Source organism: Pristiophorus japonicus, chromosome 2 (assembly GCF_044704955.1).
Source record: "Pristiophorus japonicus isolate sPriJap1 chromosome 2, sPriJap1.hap1, whole genome shotgun sequence".
NCBI classification, from domain to species: domain Eukaryota; kingdom Metazoa; phylum Chordata; class Chondrichthyes; family Pristiophoridae; genus Pristiophorus; species Pristiophorus japonicus.
The window spans coordinates 286,419,942-286,442,378 of NC_091978.1; the positions used below are offsets into that span (position 1 = coordinate 286,419,942).

Below are 22,437 nucleotides of genomic sequence, written 5' to 3' on the forward strand. Positions count from 1 at the left end.
ATTCTTTCTGGAGGGCCGTTCTTGCAGTGTCGACCCCAGCACAAAGCTGGAGTGCTGCGTGTCAGACCCTCGGTGCCCCTCCCCTGGCTTGTTGGGCCATTTGTTGAGGTTAGGAAGATTATTCAGCTTTAACAGCTGAATATTCATATTTGGAATTTCTTTTAGATGTTGATTATTTCTTAAAAGGCAGAAAGGGCTGAAAAATTTATTGTTTCATTTCATTTCATTTTGTACTGCTTCAGTGTGCATGGCCCCTTTAATTCTCATACCTCTTCATTGCCCACAATTTCTTGCGAGCTCCACAGCTTCGCTCACAGAGGACAGAAACTTTGTTCCGGATCCCTCCAGCAACACCATCAGGACAGCGATGCGCAGAAGGTGAGCGCTGCACCATCTATCTCCATGCCCCCCCCCCCACCAGACCATTTTGACTCACTTAGCGTTGCGGCCATTTCCAGCGGCCATTAACTACAGTTGCTGGTGACACTGGCAACTTTGCTAGTGGACACACATTTTTCCCTCTTTGTCCTCAACATCCAAGCTATTAAACGGTGATGACTGTTAAGTTTTCTTCAAGTGTGTGGGTTAATTAGGTATTTCCTATTGAGTAAAGGTATTATTTGTGAATTTCTCTTTAGAAATCTGAGAAGAAACCTCAAATAGCCTTTTCAGCCATAGTGCTGAAATATATGTGGAAATGAGGACAAAACTATGTTGAAAGTGTCTTTATAAACATGATGCTGATCTCCGCCAGTGCCAATATTTGTTTTCCTTTTCTTTATTATTTGTTTTATTTTCTAAAAGTAGAACCATGCTATATTCAAGGTCCATTTACATTACCATTCATATTAATTGTGAACTGCGTAAACAGTTTGGTCAAGCCAAAGCCTTGGTTTCTGGTAGTTCTGTCAATAAGAATAAGCAGTGCACATTTGCACAATATGAACCTTTCAATTCATTCCACAGAAATTTAACAGCTTGCAACATCACCCTGAAAACCACGTTATTTTTATTCTGTAGTTACAATGGAGATGGCAAATGACCCTTATCTTGTGAGTCAAGCATTCATTACATTCTCAAAACCTGTTGACTGTCATCATGAGTCAAAACTATCTGAGCCAATTTACTGGAAAACGAGAGAGCAGCTACTGAGTGACTGACAGGAAATGGGTTTACTTTTTGCTTAATTTCTAAGTCATTAAATTGTGGATATTTTCGGGAGGGTTAAATATGGGGATCTGACAATGTAGCTTGTTTACTGTTGGAGAATGGAAAAAATGACCATCAAGCCCCTGATTGAAAGTTTTCGGAAATGCTCAGATTGTCCTTAACTGGATCAGGAAATAGTTACAATAAATAGAGCAATTCATTCCCTTCCCACTCACCTATTGGGGATGGCCCAATGCGAGACCCAATCCAGGTCAGGAATTTACAAAGCACATGAAATTGGGACCTGCCTCAGAAGATCAGGAAGATTTGGCCATATCTAATGTGTGCAAATGCGAAGCATGCCACGCACTGATCCTATAGGGTATACGTGATTCTGGTGTACTATCCAGTCTGTGCTGACCCATGGATCCTGCAGCCCAGCCTGCTGGTTGCAAAACTCCAAAGCAACAACCACAATAATTGTAATTTTTATAGCGCCTTTAATGTAGCAAAATGCCCCAAGGCACTTCACAGTAGTGATATAAGGCAAAACAGATACATTTGACACCGAGTCACAGAAGAAGAAATTACAGCAGATGACCAAAAGTTTGGTTAAAGAGGTAGGTTTTAAGGAGCGTCTTAAAGGAGGAATGAGAGGTAGATGACACGGAGAGGTTTAGGGAGGGAGTTCCAGAACTTAGGGCCCAAGCAGCTGAAGGCACGGCCACCGATGGTTGAGCAGTTATAATCAAGGATACTCAAGATGTCAGTATTTGAGGACCGCAGATATCTTGGGGGGTTGTGAGGCTGAAAAAGATTACAGAGATAGGGAGGGGTGAAGCCATGGAAGGATTTTTAAACAAGGATGAGAATTTTGAAATCGAGGCGTTGCTTAACCGGGAGCCAATGTAGGTCAGCGAGCACAGGGGGATAGGTGATGGTGCCTTGATGTGAGTTAGGACATGGGCTGCCGAGCTTTGGATGACCTCAGGTTTATGTAGTGTAGAATGTGGGAGCCCAGCCAGGAGTGCATTGGAGTAGTCAAGGCTAGAGGTAACAAAGGCATGAATAAGGGTTTCAGTGGCAGAAGAGCTGAGGCAGGGACGGAGGTGGGCAATGTTACGTAGGTGGAAATAGGCAGTTTTAGTTATGCCGCGGATATGTGGCTAGAAACTCACTTCAGGGTCAAATATGACGCCTAGGTTGCGAACAGTGTGGTTCAGCCTCAGATAGACGCGAGGGAGAGGGATGGAGTCAGTGATTACGGAATGCAGTTTGTGGCGGGGACCAAAGACAATGGGGCCGAAATTCAGTGTCTCTGAAGGGATGGTTACCACGGGTTTGAGTGGCTGATTGGTGTACTATCTGGTGTTCGGGTATTTTTCCCTCCCCGAGCCATATTCAGCTCAGGGGGTATTTCAGCGGTGTGCATTTCCACTGGAATCGGCAGGGTGAAGCTGCACTGAAGGAATTAATGGCAAGGTGAGCTTATCAGCGGGCGGCCACTGAAAAATGGCCAGGCCCGCGATATTCAGGTATAAAAACCCAGTATTTTTTCAGGCAGTGCGCAAACATGACACCGCTGGAGTTTTGCCGCAATCGGGGCCGTTTCTTAGGTAAATCGTTTTTGTTATTGTTTTGGCTCTATTAAACCTGCTGAGTGCTGCTCAGAGGTTTTGACAGACATTTGGAGGACTTTTAGGTCTGACTCTTTAGTGGAGGCCTGTAGGCCTCATTGTGGGCTGCAGAGACCTGCTTGGCAGGGTTCACCCTGAGGATGGGAGGAGTGTTGGGAGGGCGACAACTCGTATACCTGGTCAGAAGCAGGGCGGCACACAGGAGACGGTGTCGCCATCAGCACCGTGCAGAGAGGCAGTGGGCAAGGGAGGCAGCAGCCATGCTGCACAACAGAGAGAAGGGCGTGCAGATGTGTGCAGACCTGCAGCTAGAGGGGGTGGCCAGGAGGGAGATGGCATCAGGAGGAGAGTGAGGGATGCTGTTCCCCTCCCACCCCGCCAAATACTGGGAGAGGAGCCTTTCCAGCAAGAGCTTCCACAGGACCCGAGAATGAGGAGGACCAGGGAGATGGCCAGCAGACAGCTGCCAGGGGAGGTGGCCAACACAGACGTGGGGGAAGGAGGCCATACCCTCAAAGGGTCTACAGACCTCAGTTCTCCTTCCTCCAGTTCAGTGATGAGCAATGCTTGCAACGGCTATGATTTCGGAAAGAAATACTCAGGGAGCTCTGCACTGTCCTGCGAGAAGATCTGCATTCTCAAACAAGGCTCAGGACTGCCCTCACCGAGGAGACCAAAGTCACCAGCGCCTTGAATTTTTACGCCACTTGGTCCTTCCAGTCTGCCACTGCAGACATTGGCAAAGTTTCACAATTCTCGGCACATCGGTGCATCCGACAGGTCACAAATGCATTGTACAGGAGAAGGGTCCAGTACATCTCCTTCCCGATGGCAAGGAACAAACAGGTGGAACGGCAGGCCAGATTTGCCCGAATGGCAGGCTTCCTGAGGGTGCAAGGTGCCATTGACTGCACACACGTTGGGCTGAGGGCACCACATCATCCCGAGATCTTTGTGAACCGCAGTGGTTTCCACTCACTGAAAGTGCAGCTCGTGTGTGACCACCAGCGTTGGATCCTGGCCGTTGATGCGAGATACCCAGGAAGAAGCCGTGATTCCTTAATTTTGTGCCAGCCCAGTGTGCCTGCCCTCTTCACCGGCCCGAATCAGGATTGCGGTTAGTTGCTTGGGGACAAGGGATATCCCCTGTCCACTTGGCTGTTCACTCCACTGCAGAACCCCAGGACAGCACCAGAGCATGCATACAATGATGCTCATTGTGCCACCAGGTGCATCATCACGCACTGCAGAGGCATCCTTAAGCAGAGGTTCCGTTGTCTGGACTGTTCTGGTGGCGCCTTGCAGTACTGTCCTCAATGGGTCTCCATAATCGTCGTGGTCTGCTGCTTGCTGCACAATCTGGCCATCATGAGGGGACAGCCGCTGGAGGTCGAGCCAGCAGTACCACCTGAGGAAGAGGAGGATCTCTATCACCCCAGAGCTAGGAGGCGCCGTCCCCATCGCAATTCTGGAAGGGAGGTGCAGGTGTGTCTCATAGCTACGCGCTTCAGATAATCCCATCCACACATGACCCTTCAGCTCCCACTTTCAATGGCCATTGCACTGAGTGCCTTAACATAGAATTGCCCACTCCTAAATGGAACACCTGGCCAGATATATGTGCCAAAAATAAAGATTTATCAAAGTATCCAAATCATTGCAAAAACAGAACATATAGAACAATATAATAATACTGTAATCATTGTTTACCTCTGTGCATCTCACTATAACACCTGTTACACGTGACTACACTAACACTACACTGAACTGTCATCCCTGTGGCTGCATCATGGGTCCGGCGTCCGGGAAGGCTGCTGTGGTTGTTGTCTGGGATCAACAGCTGTGCTTCTAGGATGCCCTGGAACACCTCTGGGCCTGGAAGGGTCGGATGCAAACTGGCCAGCACCCTCCTGGGAGGGTTTGACCTCACAAATATTGAGGTGCCTGACACCGCCCTTGCAATCTCCCTCCATACATTATGTACTGGCGGTCTGCCAGGTCTCCCCACATCAGGAAACAGTATTCTTCTTCTGTCCTCCACACCGTCCATCAGTGTCTCCAGCTCCAGATAAGTGAACCTGTAGGCTCTCCCTGCACCTCTTACACCAGCCATCCTTCCAACCTCCTTCCAAACTCCTTCCTCCCCTCAGGGCCTTGCTGCAAACCCTGGCCAGGGAGCAGCTGGCTTGTTAGAAACCCTTAGCTGCAAGCTGAATTTCTCAATGGTGATAACACTCCAATTAAGATAGCCACACTGCTGAAAAATCCGCTTTGGAAGGGTTCATTAGCGCTGGAAACCATTTGTTCGCTTTTGGAGCTGAATATGGGGTGGCCATATTTCGACGCTAATGGGCCCAAAAAGGTGGGAGGAGTGCCAGCTTTCCAGTGGTGCTGAATTTCAGGCCCAATTACTTCTGTCTTCCCAAAATATATTTGGAGATAATTTCTGCTCATCCAGTACTGGATGTCGGATAAGCAGTCTGACAATTTAGAGATCATGGAGGGTGTCATGTATCTTACATGGCCATTGTTGGTATTATATCAAGGTGTGCCACCAGAGGGCACAGCGGTGGGAGACTCGTAGGTTACCTGTACAGGTGTGCCTGGCCTAGTATAAAAGGCAGACCACCTAGTGTGATCGTCCCTCTGGAGTTAACTAATAAAGGACTAAGGTCACTACAGTTCAAGTACAACACACTGCCTCATTGAGTCATTGTTAGAGCATCTAAGGACACAACAACTGGCGACGAGAACACGAACTTTCATGCAAAAGTGGCTACCCTTGGTACGTTGCTGCAGTTCGCTGATGGTGATGATTGGGACACCTTTGTGGAGAGGTTAGTACACTTTTTTACAGCAAATGACCTGGCAGGAGATGAACCAGCCACGCTGGCTGATAAACGCCACGCTATCCTACTGACCAGTTGCGGGCCCAACGTCTATGGACTCGTCAGGGACTTGCTGGTACCAGCGAAGACAATGAGCAAGTCGTACAAGGAGCTCGTAACATTGATCCATGAGCAACTCAAGCCCAAGGAGAGCATCCTCACAGCCAGACACCGGTTCTATACCCACCGATGGCCCGAAGGCCAGGAAATCGCGAAGTACGCCGCAGACCTCAGGAGGCTGGTGGCACCGTGCGAGTTTGGCACCCACCTCAACGAAGTGCTGCGGGACATTTTCGTCATTGGCATTGGCCATGAGGGCCTTCTTCACAAGCTACTGTCGGCGGATACCACAGTCACCCTGCAGAAGGCCATCTCTGTGAGCCAGGCATTCATGACCTCGACCTGCAGCTCTCGGCAGATGTCTTACCCTCAGGACTCAAACCCGGCAGGTACTGTGCACAGAGTGGTGCCCTTCAGGAGCTGGACTGTAGAGCACGCATCCACACAGGGGGAGAGAACAGGCCCCCGAGTCCCTTAACTCAGAGTCCGCCGAGGGGGGCTAATCAAGTAGCACCATGTTGGCGTTGCGGAGGGAATCACAGGGCTCACCTGTGCCGTTTTAAAGACTATGATTGCAAAGGCTGCGGCACAAAGGGCCACCTCCAGTGTGTAAGGAAAATAGGACTCACTATGTCAATGAGGAGTCTGCAGATGGCCATGAATCCAGCATGGATTACGAATCATTCGACAGAGAGGCAGCCCAGTCCCATGGGGAGGTACTTAGCATGTTTATCTGCACCACCGAGTGCTCCCCCGCTGAAGATGGAAGTCATGATAGAGGGACGTCCAGTCTTCATGGAAGTGGACACGGGGGCGAGCCAGTCAGTGTTGAGTCAAGGAGCCTTTGAGAGGCTATGGGACAATCCGGCTGAACGACCCGAGTTGGCCCCGGTTCAGGTAGAACTGCGCACCTACAGCAATGAAATCATCCCAGTCGTTGGTATTGTGAATGTCAAGGTACTCCATGATGGCGCGGTGCACAAGTTACCTCTGTGGATTGTTGCAGGTGATGGACCAACGCTGCTCAGCAGAAGATGGATGGAGAAGATCCAGTTGAAGTGGGAGCGATCGAAGCCCTCTGCGCTCAGAAGCAAAGCAAGCCCTCACCCGAGGGTGGACCCAGCACCGATGAGCTGACCAGCACGGCACCCGAGACACAGACCGCTCAGCACGACTGCATGGAGATGATCCAGCTGAGACGACCCGAAAGCACCTTCCAGGCTCCAGTGGCAGGACTCAGGAAGGAGAAAATCGGATCCAGCAGCGACTTCCCAACTGTGGAGGCAGAATCCGGGAAGAAGAGGATCGCCGCAGTCGACATCGTGGATGAAGCAAAGATGGTACTTGCACCACGAGGTGATGCACTGAAGACAAAGATGGCTGTGGCCAGACAACGAGGTGCAGCCCTGATGGAGCAACACGTGGCACCAAACGGAGAAGCGGATTGGGGTAAAGCAAACAAGGTTCTCTTAAAGGAGGCCGGCAACCCACTACAATTAAAAGGACAGTTCCACACAATTAAGCAATGTAACAAGAATTGTAAATTAGAGACTAAAAGCGTAACGGATTATGTAAAGTGTGTAACTGACCATGTAAAATGTGTAACCGATAATCGGAATTGTATACATGCAACCAGTGAGGAAAAGTTGCGCGATTATGTACAATGTGTAATTGATGATTTGAACTGTGTATATGCAGCCAGCGAGGAAAAGTCGCATGATTGCAATCGGACCTAGAGTGTCCATCATAAGTAAGGAAAATCTGTGTAATGCAGGATTCCCACTGCACGCAGCCAATGCAGCAGGCAGACACCCATCGGATGCACACAGGTCCAGCGAGCTACACAATGCAGTAACCTGCGTCCCGGGGACCAGAATCAGGCACCACGAGGTGTGGCCGCAAGCAGCCAACACACACGAGCTGCAAGGCAAGCGACCTCAGCAGGGCAAAGGCACTGGTAGTGACACCATGCCCTGGGTCGGCTCCATCTCTTAGTCAACCGATGGCACCAACAGCCACAAGCCAGAAGGAGTAGACTGCTCCAAGGCCATATCCCTAGATGTAGGGTCACCCACCAATGTTTCCCCAGAGGAAACAAGCACCAGCCAGGATTACGAACCAAGCGACACTCAGGCCAGCAAGTCAGCAGTTCTCTGTGCACTGCTAGACGACAACTCCTCAGGGAGTAGCTGGGATCCAGGGGGTAAAGAAAGGACGGGGGAGTGGGTGTCACAGACATCCGTGAACCTGCCTGCCGCTAGGGACCATGGCAACAACCCCGAGAGCAAGCTATGCGAGCCAACCGGCTTCCCATTGCCAGCACCGGACACTGAACCGCCACCAGACTGCAGGGACACCACCCAGCAGCTCTGGAACTAGCCGTCCTTATGCACCGGTCACCGCATCGATAAGGCATCTAACACTCTTGTCGCATCACGGAACCACACAAAAATAAAGAAATGCAAAACCCACTCACCTGAACTTGTAGGTACATGAATGCCAGGAGCCTCCATCACACCAACGTGGGAAGGGAGGAGAATGGAGTGGTCAGGAACACACACACACAAACAGCAACCACCAGCACGCTACTGCACCAACGACCCATCCAAGGTTGAGCCGGCCCGATAGAGGTCCATCAGACAGAACCCACATTGAGCTAAGCCCAGAGCATAGTTAATGCAGAGACGATTTGCACTGAGGGTTCAGGGGGGGATGATGTCATGTATCTTACATAGCCACTGTTAGTACTATATCAAGATGTGCCACCAGAGGGCACAGCAGTGGGAAACTTGTAGGTTACCTGTACAGGTGTTCCTGGCCTAGTATAAAAGACAGGCCACCAGGTGTGATCCTCACTCTGGAGTTAACTACTAAAAGACTAAGGTCACTACAGTTCAAGTACAACGCACTGCCTCGTGGAGTCATTGTTAGATCTAAGGATCCAACAGAGGGGTCAAGAGAAGTGGTGGAGAGGTAGAGCTGGGTGTCGTCAGTGTACATGTGGAAACTGACTCTGCTTTCGGATGATATCGCCAAGGGGCAGCATGTAGATGAGAAATAGGAGGGCGCCAAGGATAGATTCTTGGAGGACACCAGAGGTAACGAGTGGGAACAGAAGCCATTGCAGGAGATTTTCTGGCTACGATTAGATTTGTCATTGTAAAGCACCTTCCCTTTAGTGGTTGCTGGCCATCCGTTTAGCTATTTTTAAGAGTGTCGGTGGCAAGATAATTTATGTGGTTATTCATAACCTGCAGTGTTTTATAAATCTTTTTAATAGAGTGTTGTGGCACTTTAAAGAAGGAGAGGCCTCTTCCAAGTTTTTCACCCCTGACGCCCCAATTATGAGATGTTTCCTGCCATATGTGTTTCTCGTTCACAAGCTTCAGTCTAGTAAAAATTTGCAAAGCCACAGCTGTTCTCAAGAAAAATAGAAACTTTGTGTGCAGCATTCTGAGCTGTAACTCTTTTAAAAAAAATGAATGTACAGCATCATAATGGAAGATTTCCAGTTGGATAAAATAGAAAAGTGCCCACTGTGTTTTTAATGCGCACTAGATAAAAGCAGCTTCACTTGTTCATTTCTTTGTTGCTTTAATTGGTCTTCGATGCAGATTGACTTTCGAGACGCCTATGTATATCACTGGTTGATTAAATGACACACTATCCATTTGATTTGGATTTGTTTATTGGTCTAAGCTGAAGCAGTAGATAATTTGTAACAAGCCTGTTGATGGTTTGGTACTAACCTAGAGACATCCACATCACTAAAATGCATCTTCACCCGAATGCTACAATGGAAGTTGACAAAGGTATTTGATGAAAGAGAGAGAGATCTCCTTCTCTTTGATACAGATGAAGAAAAATATGACTGCAACCTTTTCTGTGAATAACATTTGGGAATGATTAACCTTTGACTAGAGCACAGTAGTTCTTTGTGATTACAGCTCCTGCATCATGTTCCTGCCACCCAAGCAGCTACAGTACTGGATGTATTCCTGTCGGTCTTGGATTGCCCATTTAATAGTACACATTAACAAGACCGCACCTTTCCGCAGTATTTTTCCAATCGTTTTCCTACCTTCTGTATGTGTTCCAATATATTTTCTTCTGTTGGTTCAGAGGATGTGATGCAGATATGGAAGTGCATAAATGATTTGATAAAATAGGTGAAAATATAAAATAATAAAGATAATAATTTAGTTTTCACAATTTCTCTATCTGTTGTTTGCTTTATTAGTGAGAGAGACTGGAAGGAAGCAGAAACTCTCATTCAGCCTTTTTCAATTCACTCTCCGACCACTATTAGAATGTGATGCAGGGCAGAGTTGCAAAATGTGGTCCACATTTTTAAAAACAATTTCAAACTAATACATTTTTGTGTTTTATTAGGTTTATCTAGAAGGTTTATTTAGGGGAATGGTTAAAAAAACCTATTTGATCACATGTAACCTCAAAAAAGCCAAGTACTTAGTACAGTAGCAGAAGGTGACTGGGTTGTACCATGTTTACTAGGACTGAGGGCAGGCCATGGGTTCAGTACTCAGTTTTTCGGTGTCTGAACTCCCCAAACAGTTCAGAACTAATCTTATAATGCATTCTGCTTATTTTACATGAGAGTACATACAGAAAACATGAATATTTTGTCTATTAGTTGGAAGAGCGGATCAATGGGAAGAAATGTGTCATGCTTCGACTTTCCTCTCTGATTAAAGACACTGAATGAAAGTCATTCCACCTGGCACAAGCTTCAATTTTGCTGCCCCTTTGTGCTCTTCAAGCTGAGATGGATGTCAGATAGTTTCCTTTTATTTGTATACACAGTACTTTTCCAAAATAGTTTAAAAAATCCCTTTCACTCTGTTGGGCATATTTTGGCAAGATATCTTGGGTTTTGGTCATGGTGCCAGAGTAATGTTTAAGGTTTAATGTTGGATGTTCCTGAGTTTGGGACTGAAACGCAGACACCTTGTCGTTCACACTCATCTTGTGGACTGTTCATTATTTTGCAATGTGAGGCCAAACATGCACTGTCAATAGAGTTGTCTGGTAAAGGTTACAATTGTTTAAATTATGCATATTTTAGTTGCTCAGTAGTTCCTGTAGTTCTTGTGCACTTCAGTGGTGCTGGAGAAAACATAATTGGAAACACTCTGAAAAATTATTTTAAGCAAACTCTTGGATGCCATAAATTATTTTTATAAACTCCAGTGTTTTTATTGAGAGAGACAGAGAGTTCCATAGTTACAAACTGGATGTTTATTGTCAATCGTATTCCAAAGGAAGCCGGAGTGTTTTTATTTATTTTGTTGTAATGCCTGACTATTTTAGAGGATGGACCATTGATACACTTATACAAGACCTACATTTTGTCAGCCTTCAGTGGAGCTAGTAGAGCACTGTCATCTGCTAGAATGTATTAAAAGATCATTTAACTAAGCAAAAAACTGTTCAATAAAGCACCTTTTCATATGGCATTGTCATTATTCTCCCCAGTTGGTAATATTAAATATAACTATTTAAGTTGGGGTCAGAATTATTCTGTGTGCTAATTTTAACAGATGGGTCCATACATTCAGATGAAATTCCAGTACTCACCGTTTTAATGGTCGTTAACCCATTTATCAACCCTTATCGCAGCAACAACAACTTGTATTTATATAGCACCTCTAACATAGTAAAATGTTCCAAGGCTCTTCTCAGGTGCATCCCAAAAAAAAACTGGACAGCGAGCCACATAAGGAGATATTAGGGCAGATGCCAATAGCTTGGTCAAAGAGGTAGGTTTTAAGGAGCATCTTAGAGGAGGAAAGAGCAGTAGAGAGACAGAGAGGTTTAGGAAGGGAATTCCAGAACTTAGGGCGTAGGCAGCTGAAGACAGGACCACAATGGTGGAGCGATTGAAATCAGGGATGCGCAAGAGGCTAGAATTAGAGGAGTGCAGATGCCTCAGAGGGTTATAGGGCTGGAGGAGATTACAGAGATAGGGAGGGGCGAAGCCATGAAAGGATTTGAAAACAAGGATATGAAATTTAAAATTGAGGCATTACTTAACCAGGAGCCAATGCATGTCAGCAAGCACAGGGGTGATAGGTGAATGGAAATTAGTGTGAATTAGGACAACAGAGTTTTGGATGACCTCAAGTTTATGGAGGGTAGAATGTGGGAGGCTGATCAGGAACGCATTGCAATAGTCAAGTCTAGAGTTAACAAAGGCATGGATAAACAGAAGATGAGCTGAGGCAGGCACGGAATCGGGCAATATTCCAGAGATGGAAATAGGCGGTCTTAATGATGGCGTGAATATGTGGTTAGGGAACGGAGTTTGTGGTGGGGACCGAACATTGGCTCAGTCTTCCCATTATTTTGTTGGAGGAAACTTTTCCTCATCCAGTACTGGATGTCGGAGAAGCAGTCTTGACAATTTAGAGGCAGTAGAGGGGTCAAGGGAGGCGGTGGTGAGGTAGAGCTGGGTGCCGTCAGCGTACAGCTGTGTTTTTGGATGATGTCACCGAGGGCCAGCATGTAGAGGAGAAATAGGAGGGGACCAAGGATAGATCCTTGGGGGACACCAGAGGTAACAGTGCGGGAGTGGGAAGATAAGCCATTGCAGCTAATTCTCTGGCTATGATTAAGAATGAAACCAGGCAAGTGCAGTCCCACCCAGTTGGACGACGATGAAGAGGTGTTGGAGGAGGGTGGTGTGATCAAACGTGTCGAAAGCTGCTGACAGGTCGAGAAGGACAAGGAGGGATAGTTTACCTTTGTCACAGTTGCATAGGATGTAATTTGTGACTTTGATGAGAGCCGTTATCGGTACTGTGGCAGGGGCGGAAACCTGATTGGAGGGATTCAAACATAGAGTTGCAGGAAAGATGGGCACGGATTGGGAGGTGACAACACGTTCAAGGACTTTGGAGAGGAAAGGCAGATTGGAGATGGGGCGGTAGTTTGCAAGGATGGAGGGGTCAAGGGTTGTTGTTTTGAGGAGAGGGGGGTGCTGATGGCCGAGTTGAAGGGGTGGGGTCAGTACTTAAGGTGAAACATGAAAAGTGTGTTACAAATCTGACATTGAAGGAAGTTTTTAGAACTGACAGTTCCATGAAGTAGATCTATCTGAAAATTCTTCAATGCCGTAAGTTTTTCATTATTTTCAGTATAGAAATGCTCTGTATCTCTCTATCTCTCTTTTTATTTGGCATATATCCTCGTTATATTGGTTCAATGTGTGTCACTGCACAGGACATTAGTACAAATCATTAGCGATGCAAAATGTGATAGATTAACAGCTTTTCTTTTTCTTTTCTTATGAGTAAGAAACCTTTGGCGTTGTTACCAATTAGGTTAATTTAAGGGCAGGAGAGCCCAAACCTGTGTCATGCGCCTACTGTTCTATGTGGAAAGTCAGGGATGCTTGACAACTACATGTGCAGGAAGTGTATGCAATTGCACTCCTGACAGATCGCATTGCGGCACTGGAGCTGCGGATGGATTCACTCTGGAGCCTGCGATGCTGAGGATGTCGTGAATAGCACATTTAGTGAGTTGGTCACACCACTGGTAAAGGTTACACAGCCAGATAGGGAGTGGGTGACCATCAGGCAGAGCAGTGGAAGGAAGGTAGTGCGGGGGTCCCCTGCGATCATCTCCCTACAAAACAGATACACCACCTTGGGTACTGTTGGGGGAGATGGCTCATTAGGGGAAGGCAGCAGCAGCCAAGTCCATGGCAACAGTGGTGGCTCTGCTGCACAGGAGGGCAGGAAAAAGAGTGGGAGAGCTATAGTGATAGGGGATTCTATTGTAGGGAAATAGATAGGTGTTTCTACAGCTGCAAATGAGACTCCAGGATGGTATATTGCCTCCCTGGTGCAAGGGTCAAGGATGTCTTGGAGCGGCTGCAGCACATTCTGGAGAGGGAGGGTGAACAGCCAGCTGTCGTGGTACATATAGGTACCAACAATATAGGTAAAAAAATGGGATGAGGTCCTACAAGCTGAATTTAGGGAGCTAGGAGTTAAATTAAAAAGTAGGACCTCAAAGGCAGTAATCTCAGGATTGCTACCAGTGCCACGTGCTAGTCAGAGTAGGAATAGCAGGATAGCTCAGATGAAGACGTAGCTTGAGGAATGGTGCAAGGGGGAGGAATTCAAATTTCTGGGACATTGGAATCGGTTTTGGGGGAGGTGGGACCAGTACAAACCGGATGGTCTGCACCTGGGCAGGACTGGAACCGATGTCCTAGGCAGAGTGTTTGCTAGTGCTGTTGGGAAGGGTTTAAACTAAAATGGCAGGGGGATTGGAATCTTTGCAGGGAGGCAGAGGGAAGTAAATAGGGGGCAGAAGCAAAAGGTAGGAAAGAGAAAAGCAAGAGTGGGGGTAAAGAAATCAAGGGCAAAAATCAAAACGGGCCACATTACAACATAATTCTAAAAGGACAAAGAGTGTGAAAAAAACAAGCCTGAAGGCTCTGAGTCTCAATGCGAGGAGCATTCATAATAAGATGGATGAATTGACTGTGCAGATAGCTGTTAACGGATATGATGTAATTGGGATTACGGAGACATGGCTCCAGGGTAACCAAGGCTGGGAACTCAACATCCAGGGGTATTCAATATTCAGGAAGGATAGATAGGAAGGAAAAGGAGGTGGGGTAGCGTTACTGGTTAAAGAGGAGATTAACGCAATAGTAAGGAAGGACATTAGTGTGGATGATGTGGAATCTATATGGGTAGAGCTGCAAAACACCCAGGGGCAGAAAACATCAGTGGGAGTTGTGCACAGACCACCAAACAGTAGTAGGGAGGTTGGGGATGGAATCAAACAGGAAATTAGGGACACGTGCAATAAGGGTACAGCAGTTATCATGGGTGACTTTAATCTACATATAGATTGGGTTAACCAAACTGGTAACAATAATGTGGAGGAGTATTTCCTGGAGTGTATAAGGGATGGTTTTCTAGACCAATATGTCGAGGAACCAACTAGAGAGCAGGCCATCCTAGACTGGGTCTTGTGTAACGAGAGAGGATCAATTAGCAATCTGATCGTGCTGGGTCCCTTGGGGAAGAGTGACTATAAATATGGTAGAATTCTTCATTAAGATGGAGAGTGACACAGTTAATTCAGAGACTAGGGTCCTGAACTTAAAGAAATAAAACTTTGACGGTATGAGACGTGAATTGGCTAGGATAGACTGGAGAATGATACTTAATGCGCCTGACAGTGGATAGGCAATGGCAGACATTTAAATATCACGTGAATGAACTACAACAATTGTACATCCCTGTGTGGCGTAAGAATAAAAAAGGGAAGGTGGCTCAACTGTGGCTAACAAGGGAAATTAGGGAAAGTGTTGAATCCAAGGAAGAGGCATATAAATTGGCCAGAAAAAGCAGCAAACCAGAGGACTGGAAGAAATTTAGAAATCAGCAGAGGAGGACAAAAGGTTTAATTAGGAGGGGGAAAATAGAGTATGAGAGTAAGCTTGCAGGGAACATAAAAACTGGCTGCAAAAACTTCTATGGATATGTGAAGAGAAAAAGATTAGTGAAGACTAAGGTAGGTCCTTTGCAGTCAGAATCAGGTGAATTCATAATGGGGAACAGAGAAATGGCAGACCAATTGAACAAATACTTTGGTTCTGTCTTCAATAAGGAAGACACGAATAACCTCCCAAAAATACTAGGGGACCGGGGGTCTAGCGAGAAGAGGGAACTAAGGGAAATCCTTATTAGTCAGTAAATGGTGTTAGGGAAATTAAAGGGACTGAAGGTGGATAAATCCCCAGGGCCTGATAGTCTGCATCCCAGAGTACTTAAGGAAGTGGCCCTAGAAATAGTAGATGCATTACTGGTCATTTTCCAACATTCCATGGACTCTGGTTCAGTTCCTATGGATTGGAGGGTAGCTAATGTAACCCCACTTTTTAAAAAAGGAGGGAGAGAGAAAACAGGGAATTATAGACCCGTTAGCCTGACATCGATGGTGGGGAAAATGCTGGAATCAATTTATTAAAGATGTAATAGCAGCGCATTTTGAAAGCAGTGACAGGATCGGTCCAAGTCAGCATGGATTTATGAAAGGGAAATCATGCTTGACAAATCTTCTAAAGTTTTTTGAGGATGTAACTAGTAGAGTGGTTAAGGGAGAACCAGTGGATGTGGTGTATTTGGACTTTCAAAAGACTTTTGACAAGGTCCCACAAAGGGGATTAGTGTGCAAAATTAAGACACATGGTATTGGGGATAATGTATTGACGTGAATAGAGAACTGGTTGGCAGACAGGAAGCAAAGAGTGGGAATAAACGGCTTCTTTTCAGAATGGCAGGCAGTGACTAGTGGGGTACCGCAAGGTTCAGTGCTGGGATCTCAGCTATTTACAATATACATTAATGATTTAGACGAAGGAATTGAATGTAATATCTCCAAGTTTGTAGATGGCACTAAGCTGGGTGGCAGTGCGAGCTGCGAGGAGGATGCTAGGAGGCTGCAGGGGGACAGGTTAGGTGAATGGGCAAATGCATGGCAGATGCAATATAATGTAGATAAATGTGAGGTTATCCACTTTGGTTGCAAAAACAGGAAGGCATTATTATCTGAATGGTGACAGATTAGGAAAAGGGGAGGTGCAACGAGACCTGGGTGTCATGGTACATCAGTCATTGAAGGTAGGCATGCAGGTACAGCAGGCAGTAAAGAAAGTAAATGGCATGCTGGCCTTCATAGCGAGGGAATTTGAGTATAGGAGCAGGGAGGTCTTACTGCAATTGTACAGGGTCTTGATGAGACCACACCTTGAGTATTATGTGTAGTTTTAGTCTCCTAATCTGAGGAAGGACATTCTTGCTATTGAGGGAGTGCAGCGAAGGTTCACCAGATTGATTCCCGGGATGGCAGGACTGACATATGAAGAAATACTGGATCGACTAGGCTTATATTCACAATAATTTAGAAGAATGAGAGGGGATCTCATAGAAACATATAAAATTCTGACGGGATTGGACAGGTTAGAAGCAGGAAGAATGTTCCCGATGTTGGTGAAGTCCAGAACCAGGGGTCACAGTCTAAGGATAAGGAGTAAGCCTTTTAAGACCGAGGTGAGGAGAAACTTCTTCATTCAGAGAATTGTGAACCTGTGGAATTCTGTACCACAGAAAGTTGTTGAGGCCAGTTCATTAGATATATTCAAAAGGGAGTTAGGTGTGGCCCTTACGGCTAAAGGGATCAAGGGGTATGGCGAGAAAGCAGGAAAGGGGTACTGAAGTTGCATGATCAGCCATGATCATATTGAATGGTGGTGCAGGCTCGAAGGGCAGAATGGCTTACTCCTGCACCTATTTTCTATGTTTCTAAATAACCTGTTGATCTGCCATAGTAGCATTTCTGGTTCACAACATAATAACTATCAACAATGAATGCATCAGGATTGACTTTTGAGGTAGCTTTTTGATTGAGCTATATTATAGCCATAATTTAAAGAACATGTACAGTGTATATACATCGTGTAATACATAGATGGGAGAAGTTTGCTGTGTGACAATAGCGCGACTATTAGCTGAAAGTGTATTACCGAGAGGTTAATGAATAGGACAGAGCGCTGTAAAATGACAGCAATGTCAGGAAATTCAGATGATTTCATAAAGGTTGAGAACAAAGCTCAATTTTTTTATGAACAGAATTTTTGAACCATGAGATAAGTTGCATGCGCTGACCTGCGTATAGTTTAGATGCTGGAGTTAGAGTGGTGATTTAATTCCATTTTTGGTCAGCTCTTTTTGCTAGCTTTGGAGACACCAAAGGGCAGTAAGGTCTCCAGATAGTACTTAAGTTCCTGGGTTCTAAGTGATTTGAGCTGCAGTAGTATGATCTGTAGAAATAATAAAACAAAATCAAAGGGTTCAAACGCATTTCAAACAACAGAAACGATCTTCTTCGAACCTTACCTAATTTGTGCCGAATTTCTTCTGAGCCCGCACCACATGTTTCGTTGCTACACCATTTGTACTTCTGAGGAGAGGCCCCATTTAACAAATATTAAAAGGTGCTGTGTATTGTGACAAAAGCCTATAACTGTGGCAGAATAACTGGTTGTGCAAACTGTCAATTATATGACAAATACAATGCTATGTACTGCAATGTGATTTTCAGATATATAATTAGCAGGTTATGTTTTGAAGTGAAATATTGTTGTTCCCCCTTATGGGCTAGTTATAAAGGGCCCAAGTTTCCACATGATTCGCGCCTGATTTTTAGGAACAACTGGTGGAGAACGGACTATCTTAGAAATCGCAATTCTCCACTTTTTTTTCTGCAGTTCTAGTCAGGTAGAACAGTTCTACTTTGGAACAGAATTTTTTCTTCAAAAGGGGGCGTGTCCGGCCACTGACGCCTGATTTGAAAGTTTCCACAGTGAAAACGTACTCCAAACTAAAGTAGAATAGATCAAGTAAAGATTTTTGTAGAACTGAAAAAACCTGTTCTACACATTAAAAAATCAGGCGCAGGTTACAAATTAGGCGTCCAGAATGAGGTGGGGGGGGAGTGGGGGGAAGGGAACTCATTAAATTCTAAAATAAATCCTTATTTATACTTCTACAAATATTATACAAATAAATCCAACCTGAATAAACATTTATAAGCAAAGAAAAGATTAAATAAACCATCTTCCTACCTGTGTGAAAGTGCTTCAGCCAGGGAGAATTCTGCAGCCATTCGTACCGCTGAGCGGGAGGGGGGCGGGGAGAGAAAACCGTTCGTGCCGCTGAGCGGGAGGTGGGGGTGCGGGGGAGAAAGCCGTTCATGCCGCTGAGCGGGGGGGGGGGGGGGTGGGGGGAGAAAGCCGTTTGTGCCGCTGAGCGGGGGGTGGGGGGCGGGGGAGGAGAAAGCGGTTTGTTATTGTGGAGGGGAAGGAGACAGTCGTTTGTTGCCACGGAGGGGAGGGAGGGGAAGGAGACAGTGAGTAGGGTAGCCTCAGTGCTGATGTGCTGATGGCAATGTGATTTTATTAAAAAAATGTTCAAAAATTAAACAGCTACAAAGAACTACAAAAATGGCTGAGTGGCAATGTTTTTTTTCACACTGAGCATGCGCGAACGCTCCAACGCGCACGCGCAGCGTTGCCAGCAGGAAAAAAACTAATTTAAATAGTACCCGCCCCCTCCCACTTACAAAATCGGTGCGAGTGTAGGCTCCGACCCCCTGGGCGCTGCGCCAAACAGACAAGGAGCTGCAAAGCGCTCGAGAATAGCGCGTTTTTTTTCTGGCGCCGTTTTAGGCACGAAAAACGGGCACCCAGATCGGAGGGACGCCCGTTTTTTATCCTGTGGAAACTTGGGCCCAATGTGTGGGACCAGCTGATCTCCCGATCTGAATTCCTAATATGCGCTGCTGCTGGGGGATGGGGGATGTGCAGCGGGAGCTCAAATTCCTAAAATTTAAGAATCATGAAGCTAGGCTCTTCTGGATGATTTGTTGTCACTACTATGCAATATATAACGATATGTGATGAAAGTTGATGGAAGCTCCATGTGATCCAAAGTGGTATCACTTGTTTTTGAATTAGTGCGAACATGTCCAGCTAGCAATAGCGCTTTGATCTTTCAAGCCTGTCAACAAAAGAAGTATACTGCATCTTTCTAAAGTTGTAAAATTTCCTATTTTTCAGCTCTCCTATTAGACTGGATCGGAGTTGCTCATCGGTGACCTCAGCACCTTCGAAGGTTTGCTTGGTCTGTGCGGATGAGGCATCTGGATGTCATTATGGTGTCCTTACCTGTGGCAGTTGTAAAGTTTTCTTCAAAAGAGCCGTGGAAGGTAATCATCTCTTTTCTATCCATTTTTTTCAGTTAACCAAACCAGCTGCGTCTTGCAGCTTACCCTTTATGCCTAGTTATTTACCACTACTTACTGAATAGTCCAATACTGCAATTAATACACAATCAGATAAACAGCATCCAGCCAGCTGTGCAGAAAAGCACAGCTGTCTTCTGTGAGAAACATAAGAATTGGTTTTACTAAAAAAGGCAATTTGGTTTTAATCTTGTTTGATCTTTTCTGCTGTTGCATTTTCTTGTCCCACAGAAAGTAATCAGACGAAACATGGCCTGCGATCAGTGCCTTGTATGATGTATTGTATGTTGCACTGTTCTTCAGCGGCCGGTATCCAGATCAATTATTTGGTTATTTTACCCAGCAGTCAGCAGCCATGGTGTTTTGCTGTGGTCAGCGTGTTAGTGACATTGTTAACATGATGGGAAGATTTCCTGTGTCTGCCATTTATAATGATTGTTTCCAGAGTGACATGAGCAGCCAGTGCAGATGTTTTACTGCCCCACTTGTGCCAATGCCAAATCAGGGAACATAAGCTCTGTGCAAGAGAACTTGACTCATGTGCCGGCTTCTGCTCACTGGCATTCAACCTGCCATTTCATTTTTGATGTTAGGGAGGGGTAAACATCAGTTCCTTTCCACTTAAACTTTAATGTTAAAAGCAGATCAGCAGACAACTTGAGATTTCTCTGAATTTGGCCTTGCACCAGTTGGGATGAAGCTATCAGGGTAGCTGGTAAGCTGAGGCTAAGTGCTTTCCCAAAGGGGTGGCAAATTTTAGACTGCCGTCCCACACCTTGGGATCAATTTTCCCCAAGCCCAGTTTCTGGCGTATTGCCAGAGTTACGCCGGGTTTTCTAGGCCAGAAATGCGGCAGAAATATTTTGCCAAACTTTCTCCGATGTATAATTCGAATTTGACGCCACACAACGTGTCCAGTCTCCTCAGGGGGTGGAGCCTGCTGTCTACGCCAAAAAACAAAGCCGCACCTTCTGCGCATGCGCGGAAGAAAAAGTTACATTTTTGACGTCGTTCCAATGGACACACATGTTCAGTACAGCTCGGATTGGGCAATCGGCCATTTTTAAAGAGCGAGTTGTGTGTGTGTGTGTGTGTGTGTGTGTGTGTATGTGTGTGTGAGAAGGAGTGCTGTGTGAGAGCATTGGAAAAATCACAGCTGCAGCAATACAAGATGCAATGCGGACTGAGGACCAAGAATTTGCTGCTGGAAGAAGTGGAGGCACTAGTTACTGTGATTGAGAACAGATGGCAGGAGCTGGATACCAGCAGAGGTAACATAAAAGTTCCACCAAAAGAAATGAAGAAACGCTGGAACCAAGTTGTAGAAGATTACTGCGCAGTGGTGAACACCACGAGATCTGGAAGCCAGTGTAAAAAGAAATGGCAAGACCTTGGTCAAGTAGTTAGTGTAAGTAATATTTTCATTTATTCAATGCATTTGTAAATGTGACCAGCTGTATATGTCCCACCCAGCAGAAAAGCACCCTCTCTAAAATGTTGCATGTTCATCTTTGCAGAGGAAGGTGGCACATAATAAAAGGGAAAGAACTCGAACAGGAGGAAGCCCGGCAAATCTGCACCTACTGCCACCCTTGGAAGAGAGGGTCACTGCTTTGATGGGTCCTGGAAAATAGCAATCAGTACTGCACAAGCTGGGCCCACACTAGAGGGAGAGGGTAAGTCCTGCGAATTCATCACAGTCCTTCAAATCAGCCTGCTGCCTGGCCTGCACTGTGTGAGCCTACTCAAGCCATCCACCCTGCCCCCTCCTCTGCTGCTAACCATTTGACTGTTCTGTTATCTTTTGCAGAACTTGAGGCCAACCCTGACAATGCAGAAGAAGATTCAGGTGAGAATGAGCCTGACAATCCAACTCTCCAGACTAAGAACATGGGGGTGAGGGGGATGGAGCTGGATGAAACTCCCACTGTTGTACTGACTTTGGAGGAGGTGCCGCTTATGGAGGTGCCAGCCTCTTCCGTGACTAGTGGTTTGAGTGTTGGTAGGACATTCCATGGTTTCACACCTTCCGAGGTTGCGGGTCCCAGTAGTGGGGTGCAGCGAGGCACACCCAGGGCCCCACTGGCCCAGACTGCGGGTCCCAGTGGGATGCAGCGAGCCACACCCAGGGTGAGGAGGGGAAGGAGAGCTCGCCCACGCTCTCCTGAGATGCAGGATGTAACAGATGTGGTTCAGATGATTTCATTGAGTGCGGAGAGCATTGACCTTACCCAATCACTCCTGGACACCATCAGTGAGGTGAGTGATGAAGTAGCGGGACTGTCGGGAGAAGTAACAACACTCACCGGGACCATCAGTAACATCACTGACCATGAGAGAGGGAATGTCAGAGGGAGTGCAAACCACGGCACTGGCCATGAGGGAGGAAATGTCAGAGGTAGTGCAAACCATGTCACTGGCATTGAGTGAGGGAATGTCAGAAGTAGTACTGGCCATTAGGGAGGGATTGTTGCAGTCCACTGAGACACTGTCAGGGTGCATGAGGGACGGCATGTTGGGGTTAGCTGCTGCAATAAGGGAACTTGCCCAGACCTCGCGCCCATTGACAGAATCAACTGCCACTCCCACTGCAATCCCCACACCAGCCTCTGAAGAGTCCCAAACTGGGCCTTCCACATTACCATCTGACCACCTCCCCCCCGCATCAAGAGGTGCGCAGTACCCGAGATGTTAGAAGGAATAAGCTTGGTACCAAGCCCAAAAACACTGCGCCACCGCCTGCGGGTGGAGAGTCCATGATCAAGCGCAGCGGGCGGTCTTTCACTAAGGGGGATGAGAGATGGGTGCAGCCTTTCTTTGCTGCTGTTGTTGTTATTATTATTGTTACTGTT

General features: G+C 46.3%; 1 protein-coding gene across 1 annotated transcript in view; it reads left to right on the forward strand.

The window, feature by feature from the left end:
* Positions 1–22,437, forward strand: part of LOC139230540 (mineralocorticoid receptor-like) — a 432,218-nt gene that overhangs the window by 340,760 nt on the left and 69,021 nt on the right. The window contains exon 3 of the mRNA XM_070862377.1: positions 19,401–19,549. Within this exon, the coding sequence (XP_070718478.1) occupies positions 19,401–19,549 (149 nt within the window). The remainder of the gene's footprint in view (positions 1–19,400; positions 19,550–22,437) is intronic.